The 27,857-nt window shown below is 40.9% G+C and overlaps 1 protein-coding gene across 5 annotated transcripts; it reads left to right on the plus strand.

Annotated features, from left to right (window-relative positions):
• The first annotated feature begins 3,660 nt into the window (after positions 1–3,660).
• On the plus strand, positions 3,661–27,857 carry PRKG2 (protein kinase cGMP-dependent 2). Of its 5 annotated transcripts, XM_032109828.1 has the most exons (20): positions 3,665–3,816; positions 6,080–6,586; positions 8,860–9,026; positions 10,679–10,792; positions 13,450–13,555; positions 14,782–14,845; positions 15,493–15,570; positions 16,601–16,695; positions 17,450–17,518; positions 18,247–18,345; positions 19,281–19,431; positions 20,704–20,840; positions 21,002–21,091; positions 21,298–21,439; positions 22,238–22,401; positions 23,023–23,145; positions 24,087–24,149; positions 25,010–25,076; positions 25,936–26,064; positions 26,777–26,865. In XM_032109828.1, the coding sequence occupies exons 2-19, from the start codon at positions 6,093–6,095 to the stop codon at positions 26,029–26,031; spliced, it is 2,319 nt and encodes a 772-aa protein (XP_031965719.1). In that variant the 5' UTR covers positions 3,665–3,816; positions 6,080–6,092; the 3' UTR covers positions 26,032–26,064; positions 26,777–26,865. The 5 variants fall into 5 exon arrangements, with proteins under 5 accessions (XP_031965717.1, XP_031965713.1, XP_031965720.1 ...); XM_032109822.1 differs by lacking the exon at positions 25,010–25,076 and having other exon boundaries at positions 3,662–3,816; positions 26,777–27,857; XM_032109827.1 differs by having other exon boundaries at positions 25,936–26,869.

A 27,857-nucleotide genomic window follows, 5' to 3' on the forward strand; every position in this document is an offset into this window, starting at 1 on the left:
CCTCCTGGTGAGCTTTCGTTCCACAGTCCAGGACTATATTCCCACCACCAGTGATGCTGAACTGAGATGGATCTCTTTGGAGAGTGGGCAGGAAAAGGAAGTGCTCAGAAGCACTGCTGTGGCTATTTAACCTGGCTGCTCAAACTTCCAACTTGACAGAGAGTCCCACAGGAGAATTTTTCAATGTAAAGATGAGACCTGGGTCAAAGCCAGAAAATGTTTGCATGCAAAAAGTAACCAAAAAAACAAGATGCTGTGAAATGTGATAGCTGAACTAGAAGAAAATTAGTGTCTTTTCAAGTGTGCTAGGTCTCAATTGAATCCTAATACCAGAGTAAAAAAACTACTGTATTTCTTTCCATTTAAAGCCTTATGAGTTTGCATAATTTTTGGTGTAATGGGTATCCACAATTTGTATTCCTTTTTGCTTTTGAGAAGTTCTTCATCTGTGGTGTGGGAGGACAGCAAGTGAGAGCTGTTCTAGACTCAGGATGTAGAAGGCCAGCATAAAGGGCGCTACCAGTACTGTACACATTCACAGTCCATACCTGAGCTGACCTTGGGATGATGCTCCGTGTCTTGTGAAGATGGGCAATGAGTAGTTCTGTGGTTTGGTGCTTGCTCTCAATGAAATGAAAAAGAAGAAGACAGCAAAGGTGGCAAAATTATCTGTGCCAGAAGCTCTGAGGCATTTCTCTTCTTTCCAGGATCTTTCACTGCTCCAGTGTATTCATCCTTTGTCAAATGGAGTGAGAGTGGTGGAACTGAGGGTTTGGGGCAATTGAAGTGCCAGATGTGCTTTTGCTATGCTTTCCTTTTCAGGTGTTAGAGTATCTTGGCAAGAGGAAGTTATGGCCAAGTGGAGGGCTGGTGAGTGAACTGACACTGAATAAGGCAGTGTTCAACGGCTTATTTATTATTTGGGGAGAAGATGGCAAATAAATATCCATTATTTCATGTAATTAAAAGACTGGTTTCTGTTTGGGAATTAAGAAGCAATGCCATTTCCCTCATACAGTCCCTCTCTCGTATGCCATAATCTTTGTTATCTTATCTGCATACAGAGGCTGCTCAAGACATCCTAGCAACATTCAACCTGTCAGTCAGTTTTAAAGAGAGGCAGTAAAATGTGGTGAACTTTGCCCAGTGATCATTTTAGCGGGATGAGAAGCTGTTTTTCCCACAAGGCTGAGGAGGAGGATTTTTTTTGGCAAGCGGGGACAGAAAGAAAAGCAGGATCTCACTTGTTATCTGCTGCCTTCTGAGCAACCACTGTTGTGATCCCGGCCTCAAGCCAGGACTGCAGCACCGCCTCTCGCCAAGGGTGTTGTCCCAAAAATGGTTCTCTCACCCAGTGTGCAAGAGGCCAATTCACACACAGACTTGAGGTATTTATTTACAGTTCTGTGCAGAAAGGGGTGCTGGGTGACAAATCCACAAAGCCAGCATGACAACTACCGGAGCCTTTCACTATTTATACATTTTAGCAAACAAAACATGCTTGCTTTTTTTTTTTTTTTCCTTGACAGCAGTGGAGCTTAGATAATTGATGTGCTTTAGGTTTCAAACAATGTTTTTCTGATTGTTTGATTTTTAATTATGGTACTAGATGAGCCAAAACCACAAAAACAACCTCACACCCACAGTAAAAAGACTGCTGTTTGAGGTGGAAGGGAAGAAGGGATCAACCCCAAACAAAACACTCTTTCTGGAAGTACAGTGGGCAAGCGAGACTGTGTCGTGTTTCAGGTTGAAGTCCATCTTCTAGATTACTGATTTAATAGGCTAGTCACAAAATTAAGAGCAAAATTCCTAAAATAAAGAAATATTTCCCAAGGCATGAAAGAAGCAGAAGCACTGTTATTTTCTAATCCTTGTTTGATTTCTATAAAAAAAAAAACCAAAACAAAAAACAAACAAAAGCCCAAACACCAACCAAGCAACATTTAACGCCATCAATTTTATTCTGCTACAAAACATGAAAGCAGCAGAAAGGTGCAGTCTGAATCCCCATCTTTTCAAGCATCTGCTCCTCGAGACTTCATGGCAATAAATGTCTCATCTGTTTCTCACTGAGACAGCAGTACAAATGGAAAGGATTAACAGCAGGCCACCCCTGTTGTGCTTCATAGGTTTACTGCTGCCCCTGCAGTTTGCAGATAAGACAGTGGGTATTATAGAATAAAGGCCTTGTGTGATATGATTGCACAGTTTTTCTTTCACAATAAAACAAAAATAAGTTGCAAGCTTTCCAAATTCTCGAGATAACTTGTATCAAATGACGTTCTAATCTAGCTTGACCGAAGCATCCCTAATTTAATCCAAACGTATTTCTACCCTGAAACAAGTTCTGAAGGCAAAAGAAGGCTCTGTAATACATCTAAGGAATTTTTAGAAGAGGTGTGACAGCTGGACCTGCCCAGGCAGGTATGAGGCCCTCCAGACAGTGCCCTGCAGCTGACCTCAGTCCTGCAGTGCCTGCTTTCGAGTCTGGAATGCTGCTCTCCAAAGGCTCCTGGGAGGTGAATTCCCTGCTGTACCCATTACCTTTTACACTTTACCAGCAAAGAGCAAGACCCCACAGCCCTGGTGTACCATAAACAGGGAGCAGTCTCTGGATTCCTGGCTGCATTTCTTATGAACTTTGCAACACGAGAAGAGGGTGCTGACAAACTGCCTCAGGGAATCCGAGTGAGTTGCTGCAACCCAGAGCAGCTCACTTGCAGAGTGTAAGGAGTTGCTGGGACAAGTTTTCTCATCACATGCTTTGCTGATCACTATAACATTTCTGGTTTGAGGTACTGAGTAGAGAAATGTATGTGAGCAACATTTATTTATATTTTTTTCTTTTGTGGGCGGGTCCCATTAGAATTTATGTGAGCTGCTTCATCCCAGACATGGACAGTGACTGTGAAACCCTGAGATCTATTGAAACCAAAGGAAGATTTATAAATAGGCCATCCCAAAAGGAGGGGGCAATTGCAGAAAAGAAAATTGGAGAGACAGTGTCCTAGAGGCTACAGGTTGGCATTAGACCAAGTCTTCTTGACAGCATCCATAGGAGAGGTGTGCATGCAGCTCTTCGCCTGTTGTAAAATCCTTTCATCCCTGGTTTGTCAGGCTGTTTGGGTAAACAAGCCCTGAATACAGACGTTTTGAATCAACATAAAGGCATGTGCTAGGAGAGAATGGCCCTTGTGAAACCTGTACTCCACCAAGAGTCAGTGCTGAACACAGGCAATGCTGCACTCTGAGGCGAGCCTGAGTGAGGATATATCCTAGGACATGAGCAAGCTCCTTGCAGGACTGTGCAGTGGTGTTTGAGGGTCAGTTTGAGAGAACAAGAGCTGCAGGACTTCTGCAGCTGTGTGCCCGACAGCGACTTCAAGACCCATCCACAGGGCAGCGGAAAGCAAGCAGGACAAACGCTTGTGGACGTGGCCCGAGCTGAGCTGGGCCCTGCATTTACCTCTCTGCCAGGTGGGGTGCATTGAGGAGCCCAGCTTGTCCCGCCCACCTGGGACGGGGCTGCCGCCTCCCTGCCTCACGGCACCGGCGGCTCCCCACGCCCCGCATCGCTGCCCTTCCCTGGGCGGGGGACAGCCCGGCGCCCCGCAGCCCCCGCACGGCCGAGGGAGGGACAGAGCGAGGGAAGGACGGGCGAGCACCGCCGCCCCCTCTCCCGCCCCGCCGCATCCCCGGCCGCCCGTGACGGGCAGCGGGAGCGGGTTCGTGCCCAGCCCGGCTCCGCGGGAGCAGCGCTCCGTCCCTGCCGCCGCCAGCCCGCCCTGGCTCCGGGGCCAGCCGGGCACGCAGGTGAGGGCGGGGGCCGGGGAAGGCCGGGGCCGGGGAGCGTGGGGGATCTGCGGCCTCCCGGGGCTATGCCGGGTCCCGGCGGGGCGCGGGCTGGGCGGGGGTGCTGGCCCGGCAGCGCCGACACCGTGCGGGCCTGCGACGGACCCGGTTTCGGCTGGTGCTGCATCCCCGGAGCATCCCCGGAGCATCCCCGGCGCATCCCGCGGCGGGCGCGGACACCTCCGTCGCTCCCGGGCAGGTTTTGGGTCTGTCCGGTCCCTGGCCCCGTCTGTCCAGCGACCTCGAAGGAGCGTGTGAGGTGCCCTGTAGCAAACACGGTGCAATGCACTGGTTTGCCTTTTGTCTCCTGAGCTGTGGGTAAAGCTGGTCAAACCTCGGAGGAGCAAGGCTTTAAGTTTCCTGCTGGAATTGACTACTGCAATGTTGAATTACCAAAATCATCTGCCAGTCTTTTATTGATTCCTGCCACATACATGAGTTTCCTACACAAGTGGCCAGTAAAGGGCACCATGTGGAAAGAGGGATCTGTCAGATCCGACTGCTTGTTCCATTGTCCACTGACAACTGACTGTGCATATACAATGGGAAGACAGAAGCTTCTAACACTCTAGTGTGTTTGATAGATTATGAACTCCAGTCATCACACAGTAAACCTGCTCTGTTTCTGGATACAATCCAAACAGTAGGTTTTTCTGTGCCCTGGGGCAGTCGCTCTGCCCTATATAATTTCAAAGTGTGTTGGATATCTTTTATTTGAAATGCAGTGACTGCCACTGCATATCGTAGCAGAGACTGTTACAGTGCTATGATGTGTTTCCCATAATTTCCTCTCTATATTGTAACTTTTAGTTTATGTTGGTTGTTGTTTGGGGTCGTTTTTAAATACAGTTGCATGCTGAGGTAAGATTTTTGGTTAAGCCATGTGCAGTGACACACAGGTCCCTCTTCAGAGTTATTTGGTTCGGTACCCTTGTGTGCAATTTGTTTAAATCCTTCTGTGCAGTACAGATTTGCCTTCATTTCTGACATACTACCCTGTTAACAGGCTGAAGCACCAGCTGTCAAAATGCATCTGTGAAACTGGCACAAATGAAAAATATTATTTAAAGTCACAATAAGCAAGACAGAGCTGAGAAGAAAGACTATTTTAAAGAAAACTAGATTTGGAATGTGAGGTACCCTGTCAGCTATTTCAGTTCTGACCCACTGAAGGCTGTAAACCAGAACAGAACTGTGCATCTGTTAAAAGTATGATTATACTAACAAGTAAAAGCAAATTGCTGAAGCTTCCCAACTTGTCATTTCATCAACATACCTTGTCAAGGACATGTCCATATCCAGTTTCAATAAAACAGTAGAAGAGATTATCTTAATCCACATCACTTGGGATTCAGCCTGAAAAAGGTCTCCTTCATCCATGGGGCAGACAAACAGCTACTTCGGGCCTGCTGATGCCTGACCACAACAGCAGCATGATTCCTTGTTCCTCTTAAAATGATCCAATGAAATATGCCAAAGATTGTGTCCAAGGAAGAAGGTGGGTCACTGCAAATCTACTGAAGGCTGTTGGTTGCAACAAGTGCTTGTTTGAGGCATAGGTGCTCTGACAGGAGCCCAGAACTTTTTTTTTTTCCTGGTCACTTTTCGTGAGTAGCCAATGGAAGGGGGTAATGCCCCATAAAAAGATAATTGTTCCTTGACAGTAGTAGCACCTGTTACGCTAAAAAATATAAGCCAATTTTAGATGAGTAAGTGAGCTGCAGAAATGATGCCAGCTGCCTGTGTGTTAACACATATGCTTACTAATCACATATCCTTTATGCCAGGCAGGTATGTACCCACTGGTTAAATTAGTCTGTGTGCACAATAATTATTCCTCAGTGAGGAAGTGATCCAACTTTTATTTTTTGCTTCTAACAGTTTTCTTGCTTCAACAGTCAAGCACAAGCTTTTCTCCTTCCTGCTGTTTGTTTTGTCTTTGTTAGGCTGATAGCAGCTTACACATCTCTTAAACTCACAAAAATTGAGTAGTAGCCATGAGATCTTTTGCTTTGTTTCTACCACCATTCCCTACCTCTTCTCTTTGCCCTTTACTCTGCTGACTTGCAGGACTGGAGAGGATGAAAGCAATCAGCTGTGTTTACTACAGTTGCATACAGCAAATTCAGCTGCCAGCTAGTTACTAAATTCACTGCTCACCATTCTACGATTTTATTTTTTCTTCGGGAATGAAATAAAACTGCAAATTTACTTTCTCACCTAGGTCTCTGGACAAAATGGGGAATGGATTAGTGAAACCCAAGCACCTGAGGCAGCCAAATAGGCATGTGGCAAACCTTGCTATTGGCTGTGCTGCCAGCCACAAGTTTCTGATGGACCCATGCCTAGGCATCAATGTGATCAATGGGCAAGCTGATGTCCTCTGCAGCAAGGTACTTGAACTGGAAAAGGAGCTGAAGAGAAAAGATCAGCAGTTGCAAGAGAGTCAAAGCCATGTTGCTGAGCTTCAGTCACAGCTGGCTATGCAGACGAAGGTCATAGCAGAACTCACCAAGGAGCTTCAGAGCAAGTGCATACAGTTGAACAAGCTGCAGGATGTTGTTAGGACTCAAGGAGAGCACTTTCTTCAGCCTTCTCCATTTAAAGTTTCTGCTGATAGGAGGAGAGGAGCCAAGGAAGGTGTATCTGCAGAGCCAACAACACGACTGTGTGATTCGAGCAGGCAAACTATGTTTTCCCTTGAAAAAGCAACAGTCCGAAAGGATTCCAGGTGAGCTCATTTCAGAGGGCTTCTATGCTTGTGTTACAAGGTTATTACTTTCATCACAATTATATCCTCTCCTCATGATAAATCAGGATTAAAGTATTCATCTTTTTCATTTAGGCTTTGCAGCTGTGATAGACGCTGGTTGAGTTTGTGTGTAACTTTAACCAAGGATCATCTGTGTCCCACAGGTTTCAGATGAAGAGTGGTGGGTAGCCTCTGTATTTTAGATGAGAATCTTACCGATTTTTTGGGATTTAGCTTTATTGCCACCTTCCTCCTGCCCTCCAGCTTCTGAGGGTCATGGTGCAGGAACTGAATTTTCCTCGTTCCTCTTTGAATCCAATTACACTTTCTAGACTCTGACAGACCCAGAAATATCTGTGGCCACAGCTGACCTTGCAGACAGAGGTATCAGACTGGTATCCTTAAGCTTAACTTAGACCCTCTTTTACCTTGCAGTGTAGACATAACCTGAGAGTCTGTGGTGGTAGCCAGACTCTACCTGGACTTCAGCCAGTCACTTAAGTGCCTCAGATTTGTGGGGAGCTTTATTATTCATGGCATATCTGAGTCTGTACCATAGTAGACCTGAGAGTTATGAGACTTGTTTTCTCATCCATCATGTCCAGCACTGCACCTTAGAGGGTGCCTCATGAATCAGAAAGGCTGCCTGAGTCACCATAAAGAGCTGAGAACTTCAGCTAGCAGTGTTTTTCCAGAGTAAGGGGAACTGCATTAATATTTTATCACAAGTACCTCGGTAGCTTAAATCATTGTTTTAGGAGCGTTCTGTTTGTAACCTGTCTTCTCCTTGGCACAATCCTTGTGCTGCAGTCCACCACATGGTTTTCTAGGGTGCTTTCAGAGACAGAATTGCAACAGCAGTGAGGAGTAAAACCAGGAGAAGAGCCAGTGGATTAGCAAAGTGCAGCAGCCAGAACCAAAGCAAGTATTGCAGCTTAAGCAATCCAAACGTAATGCACATCATTTTTTGATGTTGTAGTGGCCAAAGTATTATTTGATCTTCCAAATACTTTGGAAGCAGACATATGCCAAAAAAATCACCACAAAGCTGTGCTGCTGTGCATTGCTATGCCTCTGAGTTAGATAAGCCTGTGATACACATGCACTAAGACACCATCACCTTGTTGTTGAGACAGCCAAATGCTGAAAGGTCCAAACATTTGGTTTCCTTATCTGGACTCTAAATACTGTAGTAGGTCAAGTTCAGAGAGTTCAGACATGTAAGAACAAAGCATAACCTTCACTGTCTACACAATTCTGTCCACTGTAATTAGTAAATACTGATCCTTTATCCTGACAGTGTCCATAGGGGTGTTTGGAGTTGCTGGTGTCAGTAGCTGCCTCTCCTTTACATAGAAAGGACTTAATGCAGCCCCACTTCTGCACAAGGTAACTCCACAGTGTTGCTACACAGCTCTGAAAGGAGCTCTCTCAGAAGGAGGGGAAGCTCCATGCTGTGCTCTTGAATCTGCATTGAGTCCAGAGTGTCACCGGTCCCTTTTAGAAATAATTGTAAAACAAATGGCATAATTTTTTGCTATTCATATGGCAGGGTTTTGAGTGCCATACTTCTGTTTGGAGTATCTCAGCATGAATGGTTTTAATGAAAGTTTTAGAAGCATAGTCTCCTATTCTATAGGAAGCCTTTGTGCTCATTTTACCTATTGGGTTATATGCAATTACTGTATTTTATTGCAGAATTGTGTACGTGATGCAGGCCAGGGTGAATCAAATTAGCAAGGTTGGTTTTAGCTGAAAACTAAGTTAGAGCTTATATTCCAATAACCCTATTGCTTTCAGCGGAAGCTAAGTTATGATCCCTATTTCTAAACACAGTCCTCACCATAGCTACTTGGTTTTATTTTCCTGCTTCATCTCATCGCCTTCACTTATTTTCAGTCATTACATGGCTAGTATCAATGTAAATGTATTTAGGTGCCTTAGGTTTGTTCATTCCTGGATTGTCCTCAGGAGATTTTTCCCACATAACCTAGTTTTGATGACAACCTTGCATTGCTTTATGAATACAAACAAGAAGAGGCCTTAAATGCCTCAGAAATCTTGCCAGGGTTTTGCCTTTGTCAACATCGGGAACACTAACCACGCTACCATCGCACAAGGTCTGGACAAGGCAGGCAGAGCAGTGTGTTAGCAATGAGAGGAATCCTCTTGGGAGGCATGAATGTTTGGTGAATAACGTACCCCAGCCATACTGGGTATTTTAAATTTTGTGGGTTTTTGTTTGCAACCAGTGAGAAGAAGCTTATCACAGATGCCCTGAATAAAAACCAGTTCTTGAAGAGACTGGAGCCTCACCAGACACGAGACATGGTGGAATGTATGTATGAGAGGACGTTCCAGCAAGGCAGCTACGTCATCAGACAGGGAGAACCAGGCAACCACATTTTTGTGCTCAAAGGTGAATATTGCTTACTGGTACAACACACAAGTGCAAGAAACACGAAAGGGGTTTAGAAGGTTTTGCAGGAATTCGCAGTGAGGGTGTTTGTGCTCCTAAATAATTTGTCTCTGCGGAGGGCAATGCAAGTTTTACCTGTGACTTTTATGAAACAGAGTGAGAGCAATAAAAAGCACCTTGGAAACATGACTCTTGATTTAGTGTTTTCTCATGACCTTTTTCATTTCTGAAAGCCCAGAGGCCAGGAATTTCTTTCTGTTGTAGGTGTAGCCAACCCTTTCCTCTCCAGAGGACGAACAGGTATTATTTAAAATACTGAGAACTGCTCAGTGGTGAAGCCAATCCTGAAATAAACTTACTTTTCAACATTTATAAGATACCAGTTTTCTGTGTTTGGGAAATTGAAACATGAGGTCTGCATTTACTGTTCTCAAAGCTGAGAGGTTGTCTTTTTTTACAAAAGAAAAGACCTGCTCGATTTTTTCTGAAAAAAACCAAAAAAACCCAACAAAACAACAAAGCAAACAAAAAGCTTTAGGATAAAAGACTTTCCTAAAATAATGCCAACAAGTCTGCAGTCATTTGTGCTGACTGCTACTGTGCCTCAAATTGCTGATCAGCTATAGTGGACCCCAAGTTTAACACCTGGAATTTGCTCCTATCAGCAATAAGTTATTTCATCATTAAAAAAACAAAACAAAAACAAACAAAAAAACCCCCAAACCTGTATTTGTGATTAATTTGCATATTTCATTAATTTTGGGTCACTAAGAGGCCCAGAGACTCTCATGCATTGGAGCTCATACTGTAAGGAGTATGTTCTGTTGAGGTAGGAATACGTAAGCGGGAGCAAACTGGTATATGTTGGAAAGCTCATTTTCTGGCTTCATATGGATGGGTTAGTTGGAAAAAAATGATGGTAACTGTGCTAGGAAAACATAAATGTTACAGGAGAAAAGAGGAGGCTGGATTTGTGATGGGGTGGTCCTATTCTTGTGAGATAAAATGATAAAATTTTGAAAACAGATGAAATATGAGAAAGGAAATGTGCACCTGGAACTTTTGCTGGCACATTAGGCCTTTCTTGAGGAAATGGTGTGTGCCTTGGAGAGAAAAGGGCACAACTTTCATAACATGTTTAAGGGAAGGTTTTCTGGAGCCATAACCTGTGAAGAAGTTCAGACTTTCTTTGCCTTTTGCTGGTGAGGCTCAAGAGCCACTTCTTGAAGGAAGGTTTAATGTGGTTTTAATTTTTCTGCCCTCTCCTTTGCATCCTGCACATATATACTCGTGCCTGTGTATGAAGAGACAAACCATGAGTAATTTCTCCTGTGATCATTATTTTAAGACTTTTCTCTTTACACCACACTAGAGCACCTGAACCACTAGTGAGTGGCTTGTTGTAACAAAGGTTTATCCCATCAGGATTTAGAATGACCCTCCCTTCCAGAGCACATCTTTAAATTAGCAGAACACCTTAAAAAATAAGTCTTTACTGGTTTGTACCTGTGTTTCAAAGCACTTTTTGCATCATTGCTCCCATTCCTGTGTTCCAGGGAGCAGCAAAGTCAGGAATATATTGATTTGTTTTCCATTCACTCTGTGCAGCTGAGCACAGGTTTAATACCTATTATCCTGATGATTTTTGACAGAGGGAAGTCTGGAAGTCTTTCAGCAGAATAAACTACTCTCCTCAATACCTGTGTGGACAGCATTTGGTGAACTGGCCATTTTATACAACTGCACACGGACAGCTTCTGTGAAAGGTACCTGAGGTTATTTACAACAACATCACTCAAAATGAAAACTATGTATTTTTTGTGAGATCCCTATTATATCCAGAGTTTCCTTGAAGTTTTCATTTAATAGATATTTTCATGTCTTGGTTATCTACAGTAAACTCACATATTCCTTCCATAAGTTACTTCTGCTTGGGAACTCAAATAATACAATGCTGTGAATATAATTCCATCCCTGGCATAACCCTTGATAAACAATTAGGCACCTCCAAATTGTGCTGGTTAGCCTGATCTGTAGCATACTAAGTACTAGGGGAGGATTGTGCTTTAATTTTGGATGCTTTAGCAGAGGTGATGGTCTTTGGTTCTTATGTTCTTGTGTCAAATGCAACCCTGAGGATGAAATTACAGAGTCTGAAGGCGTATTAGAACCATGGTGTTTTTAGTAGAGCAGATACAGTCTAATTCAAGAGGAAATAAATTATGCAGGAATTAGTTGCTTTTGTATTTGTTTTAGTGTCATCATTCTGTTGCTGAGTCTTGCCTAGATCCATTTGCAGCTGGCAGTTTGGTGACTGACCAGGATGGAGTTGTTAAGTGTTGCTCTGATACAAATATCTCTCTTCCTGTATAAGACAGGGTGTTCATCCATTGAATACTCTGATTCCCTTTCCAACATGCCATAATTGCTCTGTGACAAACAAGTAAGTGACTAAATATGGTTAAGTTCACAATTTTTCCACTCTCCACCATTCCATAAATATTACTTGTGTTTAAAGACTAATTTCTGTTCTTGTCGAAATCTGCAGGGACTTTGTGCCGCCAGTAAGTATGAAGAGTTCATGTTGACTTAGAAAGGAGCAAATGGAATAAAACAAGAAGTTGTTTGCTGTAAAAGCTTTCGGTCTTTCTTCCTGCACCCAGTTTAGGCACTTAATCATTGCTGGCTGTGCAGATGGAAGTTATTACATGTAATCTGTTTTTGTTGCTGCCTGATAAACAGAACAGCATCAGTAATGTGATTATTTTTCTTACTAGCATGCTGTTCTAATTGAATATGTTCCCTATTTTTCTTTTTTGCCTGCTGTATAGTATTAGCATTATAAAGTAGTGTTTCTGCATAATAAGATGTCAAGCTGCTTTAGACCTTTGTTAGCATTAATTGGTTTTGAGGTAGGACAAGATTTGTCCAATTATGGACAAGAAAAGGTATTTGAATACTTGAAATCACTGCAGAAATCCACCCCTCCCCAATAGCTTTCCTGTGATCCTTGTTGTGGAGGAAGAGCAGTACAATGCCATAACTGAGCATGAATAGTAAACAAACATGTGAAAACCCTTTCTTGATGCTGGATCTCCTGACACCCTTTTCCTGCAGTCTTTGAAAACTCACAAATGAAGGATTTTATCCAAACAGCATTTCAGTGGCTGCTGCTACTCAGCAGCATCTTCACAGGCAGTAGCTGTATTTGAAATTGGCAGTGTGATTTACCCCTATGGTTCTGAATTTCTCTCTTTTTTTTAATCTCATCTTTGAGATTTCAGGTGTTTTTTTAACTCTATAACTGCTTCATTTAGTTAAGTACAGGAAATACATTTGCAATAGGCTGGATACTTGCAGTGTTTTCTTCGTGCAAAGTAAACTGGAAGATGTCATCTAGGAGAAAAATAAAACCAAAGTGACACCTTTGTTCTCCCATCCAGCATCCAAAAATATTTTTTTATCTATTTTGGTAAATGGCAGTGCATATGTGTATATTGTGTACAAGGATGAATGACTGTGCATCATTTTAAACCTGGCACTTTTCTTCCCTGTAAAAATGATTTTATGTTGATGATAAATGGAGGAAATCAATTTCCCTAAATTTTTCTGTAAATTTTATCTCGCAGGAAACACAGTTTTGTTCTTTCTTAGGGCAGAAGGAAAACTGCTGGATAGGGTGTAGCATTAAAAGAAGAGATTAAATTTAATAGAATCACCTTTTGCTTAAAAAAAATTAGAAGTGCAACATGTTCTGTTCTGTCGATGATTGCACTCAAAGGCTGCTTAGTGGTTTCCATCTTTGATGCTGAATCCTGTGCCTGCTTACTGTATTAATAATTTTATTATCTTTTAAAAAAAAATAATGGTTTTTGCCTTATAAAATGGATACATTGAAGAAAAACCTGTGAAGCACAGGATTAAATGAAATTAAATGTATTTCTTGACCTCTGTTATTTCTATCTTCATGCATATCTCACAAACATTTGCATATAATCTGAATTAGAGTTAGATCCAAGCCACAGCATTTAACATCATAGGTTTTGGAAAACCAACCACGTTCTTGTTTCTTTCAAATCAGCTTCTTTGCAGTTTGCAGCTTTTGAGTACAATGACTGGCTGTGATTAGGGTAGATCTTCCCAAGTGTTCAGCCCTATCATTTTCAAGGCTGTTCAGCCTCTGGAAGATGCTCCACGAAGGAACCATTTGGAAATCTATTCCTTACTTTAGTGAGCTTTATTTAAGTGGGAATTGAATTCTTTTAAAAGTCTGATTACAATAGGTGCTGGATATTTTAAAATTTGGCCTTGGGCCTTGTAAAATAGCTAGTCTGTCTTGTACCATGGCCTGATGCTGTAATATCATCCATCAAATAATTTGAAAACATTGCTGATTTTGTTCTTCTTTTTTGTTTTCTTGAAGCAATCACTAACGTTAAAACATGGGCATTGGACAGAGAAGTGTTTCAAAATATCATGAGAGTAACTGCACAGACCAGACAAGAGCAATACAGAAACTTCCTTAGAAGGTAAATATGATCCATTTCTATTTCTAATACTGCTTTGTGCTGCTTACTAAGGTGCACAACAATACTGTGCCTGTGCTGTAAACAGAGAGAAAAAGGTGCTCTTCATGCAAATACGGCCTCAAAAGCTTGAATGTTTGGGGTTTTTTTTCTTTAAAGATTCGTAAGTTTTTCCCATTTTCACTGTTTTTCTCCTGCATTACACTAGGGAACTTCAGTAGGTGCTTGAATGCATTTAAGTAATAGAGTAACTGTATAGGAAAGTTACCAGTTTAGAATTTGAAACAATGTAATAAATAAAGTTAAGTAAATACTCCAACGACTAGTTAGTTAGCTGCTGGAGTAGATAGAGGAATATTCCTTATCCTTTGGAGACTTGAATACAAGATCTGCATGTCTCTCAACTTATGAACTAATTCCAACATAAATTACTAGGATATCTGCAGAGCAGAATAATTCTCTCCTGCAGGGAACACTGAGAGTGGTGTCACACTTCTCCTTAGGAAGATGGTGAAGTTAGAGGTTCCAAACCATAATTAGCTGATGTAATATTTTCTTTTTAACAGAGAATGATCATTCTGTTATGCCTTTAAATCAAGATACCAAGCCTGGCCATGCATAGAATGTCTTGTGTATTTTCACATCCCTTTCCACCTTTGATTTCTATACACACTTCTTTGCTGAGCCTAAATAGATAGAAATTTCTATAATTTTCTAACTTTTACAAGTCCAAGTGATCAAGGTGGGAGGTTTTTTTTATTCTTACCAGCAAGTTCACCGAGTTATCACTGTAATTGTCTTCTCTTTCAATAGTTGTCCAAAGAGTACTGAAATTATTAGCTTTGTCTGATTTTGCAGTCTCTGCAGTGCACTTGAAAATATATTCTTGAATTGCTATAATGTCTTGGGTTTGTAATTGCTGGATTCTTTTGAAATCAATCCACATGCCCACTGAAGTCCTTCCCCTCCTGAAATACAAAGTTGATTTAAAAACTGACCAATGTTTGCCACATTTCTAAGTTGTGCAAGTTTTGTTTATCTCAAAACCAAGATGAGAATGCCTGAACCTTAAGATTTAGTTGTATATTGTGTTCACCACCAGTTTAACTACTTATAAAGTGTGACTGTAAAAATTGTACAGATGAGAAGAGATCATAAAAAAGGTGTTAATGATAACTACTTTGTGGGGCTTTTTTTTGTTGTTGTTTTGTATTTCTGTTTTCCGGAAGTGTGTCCCTGCTGAAAAACTTACCTGAAGATAAATTAACCAAGATCATGGACTGTCTGGAAGTGGTAAGATGTTGTTAAGTTTTTCTAAATAGTATTCAGTAAGCTTTCAAAATAACAAAGAAAAATAAATCAGCAAAAATAAAAAACAACCAAGCTTTTTTAATATGAGAGTGGTTTTGGAGTAATCAGAGTTGAATTTCAGGTTTGCAGGAAGTAATAACATTTAGTGACATAGAAGTAAGTTATATTTTTCTCATCAAATGAGTCAAGCAAGTAGATAAGAGGATTTATAATCCATCCTTTATTAAGATTAAGTACAAAGTTGTTCTCCAGGACTCTTTTGGTAATCAAATTACCTGTTTGTGATGTGGATATGTAATACTTTCATATTCCTTGGACCACATACACTGCAAAATGTAAGGGAAGAAGGCATTAGGTCCCCAGCACATGAATCCAGCCAAATATCTGTGTGCCTTAGGGCTGCATTTGCCAGGAACCTTTGAAGGTAAGGGCTTGATATATAATCATAGCTGGGATATTTTTTTCCCAAGGGCAGTGGTAACTCTTTATTCTTTTTGCATGGAGGCATGAAGGTTAAACATAAATAGCAAGTTAAACATCAATGGAACATCCACATGTGCTAAGAACTCTGCATAGTAACCTTTCAAGGATTTACTGGACAATATGGTCTCTCACTTGCCCCCCAACAGGAGTACTATGTGAAGGGAGATTACGTTATTCGGGAAGGAGAAGAAGGAAACACCTTCTTTATAATAGCAAAAGGAAGGGTAAGGCATAATAAACCTCGCTTACAGAGTAACATGTACAAACACTTGCATCTCAAAAGCTGCCTTGAGGGGTGTGGTGTTCAGTAAAAGTGGTGCAGAGGGTTTTTGCCCATGCTTTTTAGTTCACAATACCGTGATAAAAGCCTGGAGCAGCGTTTCAGAGGTTCAGGGAGCCTAATTTTCCATTCACAATGAACCCATGTTATACTGTGCTAATTACAATGTAATTAAATTGTGTCCTGAGGCCTCTTGACTCTGCAGCAGAGATGTAGAGTCAATTTTTTTGTAAATGAGATTTGACCCTACATCTTCTCCTGGATGGTGCAATATCTAATGGGCAAAACATAGACTTGTGAGAAGTCTAAGAAGTAATGGTGTCCCAGGCTTAATGGAGAATGGCCTTTGAGGTGTCTCAGAATCCTTTCATTTGTTAGTTCCAGAGGAGCAAGGCAGCAGCCTTTATCCCTCAGCTAGTACCTTGGAGGCTGACATAGGACCCTAAAGAATTAAATCAGGAGAATTTTACTCAGTAGACTTCCAGGAGGATTTCCAATACATCTCTGTGTCTGTAGATATTCTAGTTTTGTTTTTGCTAACACAGGCATCAGCAGAATGTGCTATTGTGGAAGCAGAGTTTCATGAGGATAAATGTTATTTAATGCTTCTGGAATGCTGTCTATTTAGCTGAGAAGACAAGAAGCTCATATGACATCTGCCCACTGTGGGAACTGAAGCATTTCTTAGTCTTTCATTAAAATGTGACTTATTCTGCTCTATTTCAAAAGGTATGAGGAGAAAATGTTGAGGGGTTGCCAATAATGAATATATTCCTTCTTCTCAGCAAAAATCAGGGAGGTGTCAGGGAATGTTTGGGTTTAATTTTTGAGAGGAGGGGGTAACTACATATATCTGTAACTCTTTCTGCAGCATTACTGAGTTTAAGACATTTCTGAAATACACAGAAAAGGAAGAAAATCATGGAATACTTCGAAACTTTACCTTACTAAATTTTTGTTCTTGTACTTTGCAGGTGATAGTTACCCAGAGTACTGCAGACCATTCACAGCCTCAAGTGATTAAAAATCTACACAAAGGAGATTACTTTGGAGAAAAGGCTCTCATTAGGTTCGTTCACACTGTCTGATTCATGATGTGTAGGATTTCAACTGTTACATCACCGAGTGTCAGATTCTACAGCTCATGGTTGTTTTGAATATTATCTTTCTTTTGATTGTAAAGTCAGTAGACAAAGGTAGTGACCCAATTTGTGTTAATGTTTGGAGGGGCTGCAGAGAGAACGTGAAAGTTGGCATCTGCCTTTGGTTTTCCCTCTAGAAGTCAAATTCTGGCCCTCTGCATTGTGGCTTATTGCTTATACTGTAAAAACTGTGGTGAGAACTTGTGCCAGATGATTTCAGAATCGATAAGGTCCATCATGACTGGAATGAGCTCTTGTTTCCATTGCCCATGGCAGTAAGAAATGGAGAGAAGGGGTCACATAGTACGTATTTACGTGGATGATTGAGTAGGGAATAGTTTGGGTTTGGGAATGTTTTATATCCAAGGATTATATTAGAAATAAGTAGTAAATCTTGATGTAGTGATAATTACATCTCACCCTAATTCCTTGGAAGGCTGCCAAAGGATGTCATGATCGAAACTCTACTGAAACTGGAAAAACCACTGTGCTAGACCATAATAAAGACTAGTAAAATGCAATAATTTTGTATTTGGTTCAGCAGCACTAATCCAGGTACAGGCTCCAGAGGCTTTTGAGGAGTTTCACCTAGAGCAGCTGTGGCCCTCCATGAGTGCAGTGTGAGGTACTTTGAGGATTTTGATATGCTTCTGAATTCTCCTAATGCCTTTCAATTCTCAGCGATGACGTCAGATCAGCAAACGTTATTGCAGATGAGTACAACGTGGAGTGCCTCGTTATAGACAGAGAGTAAGTACATTACACTTTAATAAAAGATTTGCATCCTCTTTCAGTAGGTTAACATGACTTTCAGTGGGTTCATGTGACTTCACTGTAGGCAAAACCACAATGTTTCTTTAAATGAATCCTGAACGAGTGGTTGTGCTTTAGGAATGCTAATGAAGAGAGGCTGACAGCAGGTGCCAGTGCACAGAAGCTTGAGAGTAGTTCAGAGCTACTCTTTTCTTTCCCTCCTTGTAGTGGTGATGTTTCTCCTGGTCTCCTGGGTCAGAGGTTCCTGAGGCCTGTCCTTGTCAGTGAAGACCAATGCAAAGAGGGCATTCAGTAACTCTGCCTTCACTGTGTCCTCCGTTACCAGAGTCCCTGCTCCGTTTAGTAATGGGCCCACATTATCCTTGGTTTTCCTTTTGTTACTGATGTATTTAAAAAAGCCCTTCTTGTCCTTGACATCCTTGGTCAGATTAATTCCAGATGGGCTTCAGCCTTCCTTGTCTCAGTTATATTTACCCTGATAACCTCTCTATATTATTCCAAGCAGCCTGACCCAGCTTCCACCTCCTAGGTGTTTCCTGTTTAAGCTTGAGTAATTATTTCTCCACATGGGTCTCTTGCCCCCTTTGCCAGATTTCTTGATCATTTCTTGAGCCTGGAGGAAGCGATCCTTGAGTATCAACCAACTCCAGCTAGGTCATGACTTAAATGTTCAGCAGTTTATGATGTTTCCTTTGTGTTTTTAGGACATTTAATCAAACAGTTGGAACTTATGAGGAGCTGCAAACTTACCTGGAAGGTTATGTGGCTAATCTGACCCAGGCTGATGAAAAGCGACATGCAAAGTAAGTCAGATCATTTGTTTGTTGCACCTATAGTAGGTAATCACAAAAAAGAGTGATAGATATGTAAGTAAAATCATGGATGGTAGTTGAAGGAGATGGACCCCTGGGAATGACAGCAGTCACTGTCTGGATATGCTCATGGAGTCCAAGAAACTTTTCTGATACAAAAATTACATAGAATCTCAGTGTATTGACTCCCAAACAAGAATTCACTCTATACGTGGAAAACTGAGCACAGAAAAAAAAAGTGACGTTGCACTCAAGTAGATTTTGCACTTTGATTGTAAGTTCTTTTGTAAAACCCCTGAAGGCCAACTTTAACTCCTGTTTGAGTTAAGGAACTGTATTACTGTGCAAAAAACTAAGTGTCACTTCAAAAAGAAAGAAGCAGACATAAAAGAAACAGTTTATTTTTAATGTTTTGGTGTAGCACTGATGGTGTTGATGTCTGCTTTCAGCTTTGGGCCACACTTTCAGTTTTTGTGCCTCCAATTTCAGTCTGAGTACTACTGGAAGATTGGCAGAGTATGTTTTTCCTCTGTTTAGAAATACAGCTGCTTTCTTATTTCTGATAATTCAACTGGAACTGGTACACAGTCCTTCAAGCATTGCTTCTCCAGCTTGGAGTGCCCAAATTTTGCAGCTGACCACATCAACAGGAATCTCACCAGGGATCAGCTCTTGCTAAAATTACTGTCGATTCTACTCAGTGAATTTCAGTAGCATTTTTCTTCTAATTTACTTCCATAGGATGTCCAGAGAGAAAGTGCTTCTGCAGAAAATAAGATTCTGTTAGAAAATAAAGCTTTCCTTTCCTCCTTCTCCTTTCCTCCTCCTCTTTCCTCCTTTTCCATTTCCCTTCCTGTCCTTTATATAGGATCATTAAAAGTGATGGCAAGGAAGAGCACTAACCTATGTTAATTTTCTTAATGCAGAGGAAGATCCTTCTGTGGACAGTTGACCAAAGAGGTGTCTTTGGAGATGATAGAGCTGAAGGAGAAAGTAGCCCAGTTCCCTCCTTCCCCATTCCAGAATTTAGAAGTTGTCACAACTCTGGGTGTTGGTGGGTTCGGAAGGGTTGAGCTTGTAAGAGATTGTTTCAAGATTATTCACATAGTTCTCTGTCTTGGATGATTGATTTAGCCACTGAATAATGTGAAGGATTTTCTATTCTGCATGCTTGTGCCCCTCAGGCAGAAATAATTCTACATAAAGCAATGCATAGTTAAAAAGTATTTCAGGACTTGGGTGTTTAAAGAAGCAAATCCATTCTTGTGTGCCTTCAACTCCTGTTGTTAAAAGTATCTTCCCGGTCACTAGACATAGTCATCAGCCTGTGCATGTGGAGTTTACAGATGTGCCTGCCTGTGTTATGTCCCCTGAATGGCAGGCCTTTTTCCAGGAATCTGCCTGGACCTGAAGCAGTCTGAACGGCACCACGTAGTCTGTGCTGTCAGAACTGCTTCTGTACGCCCCACAGCAACCACAGCCAGCGTGAGCTATCTCTGAGCTGGGTTGACTGGGAAATTTCCAACAATTTGCAATGGCTCTTTTGAGTCATATTCAATAGCATGAACAGCTGTGCTTCTGGGATACCACAAGATTCATTAGCCCAAAGCCTTAAGTCCCACTCACCTCTGGCTGAGCAGCAAACATCTGACAAAAACCTGAATGCTTTTTGTGCAGGCTGCTGAAGGTAATGGTAAATTAAAGGGGACTTTGTGCTTTTAGTGAAGTCAATAATTCTTTACAGTAGTTAGACCATCAACTGTTTCATTCTGATTCATGCTTCACAAAAAAAGTTCCACATTGGAATTCTACAGCAGCACCTGAATACTAAACTAAAAATTGAATTCTCATCCAGTTATAGAACGCAGATAGCTGCTTCCTTCATTTCCAAGAGGCCCTGTTTTAACTTCCATCTTTTTATTGCATATTGGATAATATTTCTGTGTAATGCAAAATCATTTGTAAACATTCTTCCTAAACTGCCTCTCCCTTTTGTTCTTTTGTATTATGCTGGTGATTAGAAATCTTAAATTGAAATTGGGACCCACTGTGATATAAACTCATTGCAATATGTAGTACCTATCCAAGCTGCTGCTATTTTCTATATAAAAAATGAACAGAGGGAACATTTCACTTTACAAGTGGGGACTGGGAAACTAAAATATCTGATGCTTGGCTTAAAATCATACATAACAGTTCTGCAGAAAATCTGGAATTTGTCCCTTGTTGCGGCCATCAATTTCAGTCCTGTGCTGTGTTGAAAAAGATGGGTATCAGTGTATCTATTGAGAACGATTTAGTAAAACATCGTTTCCTTGCCTCATGTGTTTTCATCACTTGTATTCACAGGTTAAAGTGAAAAATGAGAATATGGCTTTTGCAATGAAATGTATAAAGAAGAAACACGTAGTGGACACCAAACAACAGGAGCATATTTATTCTGAGAAGAAAATCCTCGAGCAGATATGTTCTCCATTCATTGTAAAGTAAGTCAGCCATAAGGTTTCCCTGCAGGTTGTCCCCCAGCTGACCCCCTGGGCAGCACTATTAGGAATGAGGTTTGGCACACATGAGTTCTGGAGGAAAGACACTGCAAGTCTCGCTTTTTATTTTGCTTTCCCTAAATTGCCGCTGTCTGTCTCCACAGACTGTACCGCACATTCAAGGATAACAAGTATGTGTACATGCTCCTGGAGGCTTGCCTTGGAGGGGAATTGTGGAGCTTGCTGAGAGACAGGTAACTGCAAACACAGCACAACCCTGCCCTTTAAAGTCACCAGTCAGCCCCATGTGGCTACTGAGTAGGCTCTCCATTCAAGGAGATGAAAAGATGTCCAATGAAAAGATGTTTGTTTCAGTTTGGTTAATATTCTGGGTGTTATATATTATCTGGTTAATAACTGAGGCCTTTTTAGAACTTCATTGTAATTATTTTTGTTCCAGAGGCAGCTTTGATGAATTCACCACCAAGTTTTGTGTTGGGTGTGTGACAGAGGCTTTTGACTATCTACATCAAATAGGAATTATCTACAGAGACCTGAAGCCAGAAAACTTAATTTTGGATGCTGAAGGATATATAAAACTGGTAAGATGTAATCCATTGTAATGTTATCCTTTTGTGCCTGTATCCTGTTTCTTTGCAGGGGGGATGTAAATAGACAGCACATAATTATAGAACCAGGATCCTGGAGTTTAATAACTCTTGTGCTTCAGCAGTAAAGAGGGCAGGCTTCTTGTTGCGCAATGAGAAACAAAGGGATTGCAAAGCCTCTGCAAGCCACAGACAAAATGGGGATTTGCAGCCTCTGAGAGCTCTTGCCACAGCATAAACAACGAAAGAAAAAGATTGTCCCAGCAGCTAGTTTTAATGTAAGGACAGAAACTACATTTCCCAGGTGCAGAATTACCTCCCTGTCCAGCCTCAAGCAATCATAGGTTCAACATTCATTGATTCAATTTGCAATCCCAGGTTCCCTGTCTTTGTAGAGAGGGAACAGAGTAAAGAACTCCTGCCATGCTTTACTGTGACCATGAGAAGTGCAACGAGAATACCCTTCAGAGAACTTGAAATATCCGTTCCTAGGACAGCGAGCAACCCACTCTTTCCAGGGACATCTCATGTCCTCAAGGAAATCATGGGTTGTTCTCCCCAAAAGGAAAATAATTCAGAAAATTACTTGTGATGATAAATTGGTCTGTTTTATAACATTCAGTAATCCAATTACTTCAGTTGGAATTACCTTCAAAGCTACACTGTGTTGTTGCTCTAGCTGTAAACTAGCAGCTCTGGGATTTTTGCAGGAGATGAGGAAGCAATTAAGACCTTAAGGCTTCCCAGGGCAAAACTCCTCTGCATTATGCAGCATGTGTTGATTTTGATCAGGTTGATTTTGGATTTGCAAAGAAGATTGGATCAGGGCAGAAAACCTGGACGTTTTGTGGAACCCCTGAGTATGTTGCCCCTGAAGTCATTCTGAGTAAAGGCCATGACTTCAGTGTGGATTTTTGGTCCCTTGGGATTCTTGTGTATGAACTCCTCACTGGCAGGTAAGTGCCTCCTACTCAAAGTTCTCACCTAGTTTGTTTGTTTTCAGAAACCTTTCCAAGGTTATTTTTAGGCAGCCTTGCAATAGGATACTTCTTTTTGCCGCTTATGCATGTCTTACCTTCCATCATTTCAGAAATGCCACTGACAAAAGTAGGCTACAGGCACAAGCTATAATTGGCTCCTGTAGCTGCTGATAATGTTTCCTGTGAGGAACAAGTGACAACAGACTGTTCTCTTCCCCATTAGTGGGTGATGGGGTGCAGTGGGGTGGGTGATTGTAAGCAGGGCTCGCTCTTTGCCTCCCTGCACAGTTCCATGACAACTCTTTGGGAATGCTCAGTGGCAATACAATGTGGAAGCTTCGCTGAGTTAGGCTAGAGGCAGGGCTAGCTTAGAGGGACACAGGTGGTCATGCATTTTACCTGTACCTATGGGAAGCTTCTCAACTTCAAGCCTTTCTAATATCCTAGACAGGCTGAAAGGGTGAGGGTTGTAGAAGTAGGAAGGTGGGCTTTTTTCCTATATTTTTTTCTATATTCTCAAATATTTGCTTTGAAAAGTACTGGCCACACCTGCTCTTGCCAGGTGTTCCATTTATCAGTGTTGCTTTCTTTTTCTAGCCCACCATTCTCTGGGGCTGATCAAATGATGACATATAATTTGATTCTCAAAGGCATTGAAAAGCTGGATTTTCCTAAAATAATAACAAGGAGACCTGAGGATTTGATCCGCAGACTGTGCAGGTAGGACGGGCGGTTCGGGGCAAAGCCTGAGTGTAGATAGATTGAGTACTTTTAGGACTCAGACTCAAGCATTGAATTCCTGACAACTTCATTTGGAATTGTTATGCACAGCATGGTCCATTCTGATTATATTCAGTATGCATTACATGCCCCTGAGTGTGTCACACCTCTGAGTCTGCAGAGGCAGCAGAGGCTCTGGGCTTTCTCTATAGCTGGGAATTTTGTCTGAAACACATATCTGGGAAAATTAATTAAGTGGGGGCTGAGGAAAGAGCTAAGGAATTTGATTTTCAAATCAAGCACATTGTTTAAAAAACTTTCAAAAATTACTTTCAAAATGAAAGCTTCAAAATAAAGCTTTCAAAATTACTTAGGCATATAGATTCTACAGAAAACATAGGGCACTTGAAGACTGGATTAAGTCCTTTTGAAAATGTGCAGAAGGTGGCATTTCAAAAGGGCCAGCCTAACTTAGTGGCCTGCACAACCTCTGGCTGGTGGCACTGACTTTGGATTCCCAGCTCCTGTGGGATTTCACCCGTGGCACCAGGAACAGTATTCAGCATTCTTGTGTACGATGATTGGAAGGATCTTTGTAGCTGTAAATTTTGATCTGCCTCCTTTTGTAACTCAGACCTGCTGGCCAGGAAAAAAAAACGATGTGCAACTAAAACTCAGCCAGCTGATTTCCCTCTGCTGCTTCTCACAGCTGAGTGACACTGTTTTGGCTTTCTAGAAGGTTTCTTCATCCTCAGAAGAAAGGACCAATGAGCAACACCTCATTATGCCTCTTCATGAGGCCACAGGTTTTGTGCAAGCTCCACCCCTTGCAACTCTTAAATGCAAGTAGTTAGGACCTGTAAGTGCTCTTTTTAAAAGAGCAATATTTTATAAATCCTTATCCTTATTCTTTCTCTCTTTTTTTTTTTTTTTTTTTTAAGGCAAAACCCCACAGAAAGATTAGGCAATTTGAGGAATGGAATAAATGACATCAAGAAGCACAGGTAAGCAAAAGAGACTTCCAAGAAGAAAATTCGGGGTTTAATTTGAAATATTTTTAATATGTTGGGACCCATCCAGGTAAACTCATAAATAGAGATCTCTATTGCTATTGAGTATATTTGCAGCTATAGCAAGCAACAATATGAACATAAATCCTCAGCATGATTATCTAGAAATCTTATTTTTCACTGGTTTTGCTGCAGGCTGTTGATGTAGGCGTTTAATTCAGTTCTCAGAGAAATCAATGCTAGTTCAGCATCGACCTCTCAGACCTCCTGACCCTTCAACATTTGTTTCTTAAGAATGAGTAGTTAGGAGCTCCAGAGCAATAATTCTGGGGTTTTGTCCTCTTACTTGTAACAAAGAAAGTCTTTCTCATAATGAATTTTTCTAATGCATGTCTTTCTTCTAACGAAGGAAGTCCTCTGTAAATTAAACATTTTCTGCTTTCTCTTCTTATCCGAGTTGTTTCTAAGCCCTACAGTTCGTGCTTGGGGAAAGAAGCTCTTTGATTTTTCTGCTTGTCTCCCTCTTCTCATGCTGTAAAAAAGGTGGAATTCCACAGAGACACACAAGCCTCTGCATGGCTGTATTTCTGTGCATATTAACCTGCCTGTCTCTGCACCTCCTCTGTGCAGAAGTGCCAAATGCCTGGTGGTCCTGAGGCTGTCCCTGCCTTGTATGACAATGACAGTCCTCGAGATTCCTCCTTCTAACTGTGTTGTTACAGGAATTGGCAAGAAAAAAGCTTCTTATAGCCCTTGTTCACGTGATTTTCAGCTCTTTGTGGTATAACGTCAGAAAACAACCTGTCTTTCTCTTTTGGTCTCTCCCTGTCTATCTTTCCTCTCTTTTCAATCAGGTGGTTGAGTGGTTTTAACTGGGATAGTCTGAAAGTGAGGAAATTAACGTCGCCTTTAAAAAGAGAGGTATTGGCTTTGGCTTTCACTATCATAATGCTTTACTAACACAGCTTGGCTACAAAGAACTGATGGACATAGCAAAATTTCCCAAAGACACATTTGAATTATTACATTTCAACATTTTTTGTGAAAATTGAATGAAAGAGAGAGAGAGACAGGGAGCAATGCGTAACTTCAGTTAAATAATGGAAATATTATTCTGTCTGTATACTTTGCATCATATTTTCACCATTACTAGAACAAATGGTGTTTGGTCAGAAACTAATATTGAAAAAATATATCTCCCTTGGTAATAGGCATATTATTAAGATGCATTGTTCATATTACTGTGAAGAGTACAAATTTCTGTGTGCTCTTATTATTGAGTTACAACACATCCTTGAGTAAGCTCCCTGTTTTAAATGGCCTATTTGTTTTTGCCCTAAAATGAAAAAAGACTAAGGGTAAAGCATTTGAAACCCACTTTAATCTCAATTTGAAACTAAAAGCAATTCTGAGGACTGCTTTGAGTAGCTATCCCTGTGAGCATAGATTTGATCTTATGCAAAATTGAACCAAAACTGTATAGTGTGGCCCAGTTTTCTTACTGAATTGACAGGGCTTTGGGTGAAATCTAGGATTTGATCATATTTAGGAAGTCCTTTTGTATAAGAAGGCTAATGCCACTGTTCTGTTGTACAACATAATTATTGGAGGTATTTCTTTTAAAGAATGAGGAATTTCATCTACTGAAAGAAGTCATCTGTATCATATTAGCCTTTCATTTCCACGTTGGGAGCAACAAAAATTATGCATAAATCAATAGAGAACATTTTCAAAAGTTATTTTCTGAAACAACCTTTTGTTTGTGTTTTCAATGTCCTAGTTGTCTGGACCGACTGATTACAGCTACTTTGACAGCTATCCGCCTGAAGTGGGAAGCCCTCCAGATGAACTTTCAGGCTGGGACAAGGATTTCTGATCATTTTTCCTTCTGGAACATTTATAGAGACTCGTAGGCATCAGTTCTATCTTGTTTCTTGCTTAAAATCAAGTTACACAAATTACACAGCACTTCTTGAGGAATCAGAGACAGTTCAGTAACCAGAACTTGTTTGAATAATCCACCAAAACCTGTGCATTTTATAACAAGGGCATGCATTCAGTCAGCAGATGTAACCTGAATTTTTTTTGATACGCAGTGTCTCTAGGAACATTTTCAGATACTATTGATTGGATCTATGGTTCTGCCACTAAAAATATCACTGGCTAGAATTTTGATATTAACAAGGTTACCATACATCTTTGTTTGGGTGGGGAGGATGGGTATCAGAAGCCAACAATTGTGACATATGTCAATAACTAACCCTGTAGGCACTTATTTTTCATTTTCTCTGCTGTGTTCTGCTTTTCCCCCAAAATGTCCTGTATTGCATTGATCCAGAAATGTGTAGAAAAGAGACTTTTACTGAAAGGTTGATTTGATTTAGCTACAGATAAAAGGGTATCACTGTGGAAGCTGCCTCTCTGTTGGTCTAGTTTTGCCCCAGGTTGGATATAAGACAGGTCAAATGAAAAGGTATATCCATAATAGAAGTTGCCTAGAGAATCAGACTGTGGTGTGCATTTCCCTTACTGCTTCAAAGAGCCATGTGCCTTTCTTAAAATGTTTTGCTTTTATGTGGTGTGAAGATAAAATAGATGGACAAAAAGCTTTTACCTTTCAGGGAAAAAATGCAGATGGATGTTGTGCATTTGTGGCTTATACAGAAAAATTCTTCTGCTCTGTGTTATGAACCCCAGCTGCTGTTGAAACAAGGATATTCCTGGGTTTCATGCTGGGCTTATGGGATGGATGCATCTGCAGCCACTGCTTGGATATATTTCAGCTCCTGCTGAGACCAAGTTCAATCTAAATTTCCATACTGAAGCTGTTGCAGCATTACTGCATTTCACACGCTGGATGGAAAACCTCCGGGGCAACTTCTACTGTGTGCTCAGGGTTTAGTTACCCATGACCACTGGATCGTCTCCCTCGCTGCTGGTCATGACTTTTCCCACTGGGAAGGGGAAAATGAGGAGAATGCCAGAGGGGCAGTTCTATGGTTTGTTACATGGTTATAATTATTTTTCACTGGTGGGTGACCATCGCGTTGACAGCAAATCAATTTAAATATTTCGTATAACCTTCAGCCTGAATAAGGCAATAGAATATTTTCCACTGAATTTAATGAAGGTTGGATTGAGCCCTTGAAAGAAGACACTACACATTTAGCTGGTTTTGCTTCTCTGCCTGTTTGCAAATTATTATGGAAACTTGCAGCCAGCAAAGTCTGTGCAAAGTGGTGGTAACACAATCAGAGAGGGTGGAGCAGAGGCTGTAAGCTGGGACTGTAGATGCTTGCAACTTAACTTTGTTTAGCAATACCAAAGACTAAATTTTATTTTCAGGATTTAGACAAAGCACTAGACGTTAGGTATTTGTGTTTCTCCGTGCATCTGTCTTTCTCTTATAAATATTTTTATTACAGTCAAAATAATATTGTGCCAAGTTTTATAAAAAGCTTTTGAATGTATTTTTCCATTGTATTTGTATGTAGTTTCCTTATTTATTTATATATATACACACATATATATATAAATAATGGGGGAATATATATATGTTTTTTAAGTGAAGAAATATCTGTATGATAAGTTTAGTGCAGTTAGCATTAAGTCTGTGCAGCTGTAGGATACATTTCCATTATAAAGTTCAACTTAGCTTGTTTATTTGTGTGCAAATAAAGTAAGCTCACAATGTAATGGGAA

Source organism: Corvus moneduloides, chromosome 5, assembly GCF_009650955.1.
Source record: "Corvus moneduloides isolate bCorMon1 chromosome 5, bCorMon1.pri, whole genome shotgun sequence".
NCBI lineage: Eukaryota > Metazoa > Chordata > Aves > Passeriformes > Corvidae > Corvus > Corvus moneduloides.

Excerpts from the sequence above, each read along its gene's own strand:
- PRKG2 (XM_032109822.1), top strand. The coding sequence starts at position 6,093 with ATGGGGAATGGATTAGTGAAACCCAAGCACCTGAGGCAGCCAAATAGG. Across the intron at positions 9,027-10,678 it reads CCACATTTTTGTGCTCAAAG|AGGGAAGTCTGGAAGTCTTT; the intron begins GTGAATATTGCT and ends GATTTTTGACAG. Across the intron at positions 18,346-19,280 it reads GATGAAAAGCGACATGCAAA|AGGAAGATCCTTCTGTGGAC; the intron begins GTAAGTCAGATC and ends TTCTTAATGCAG.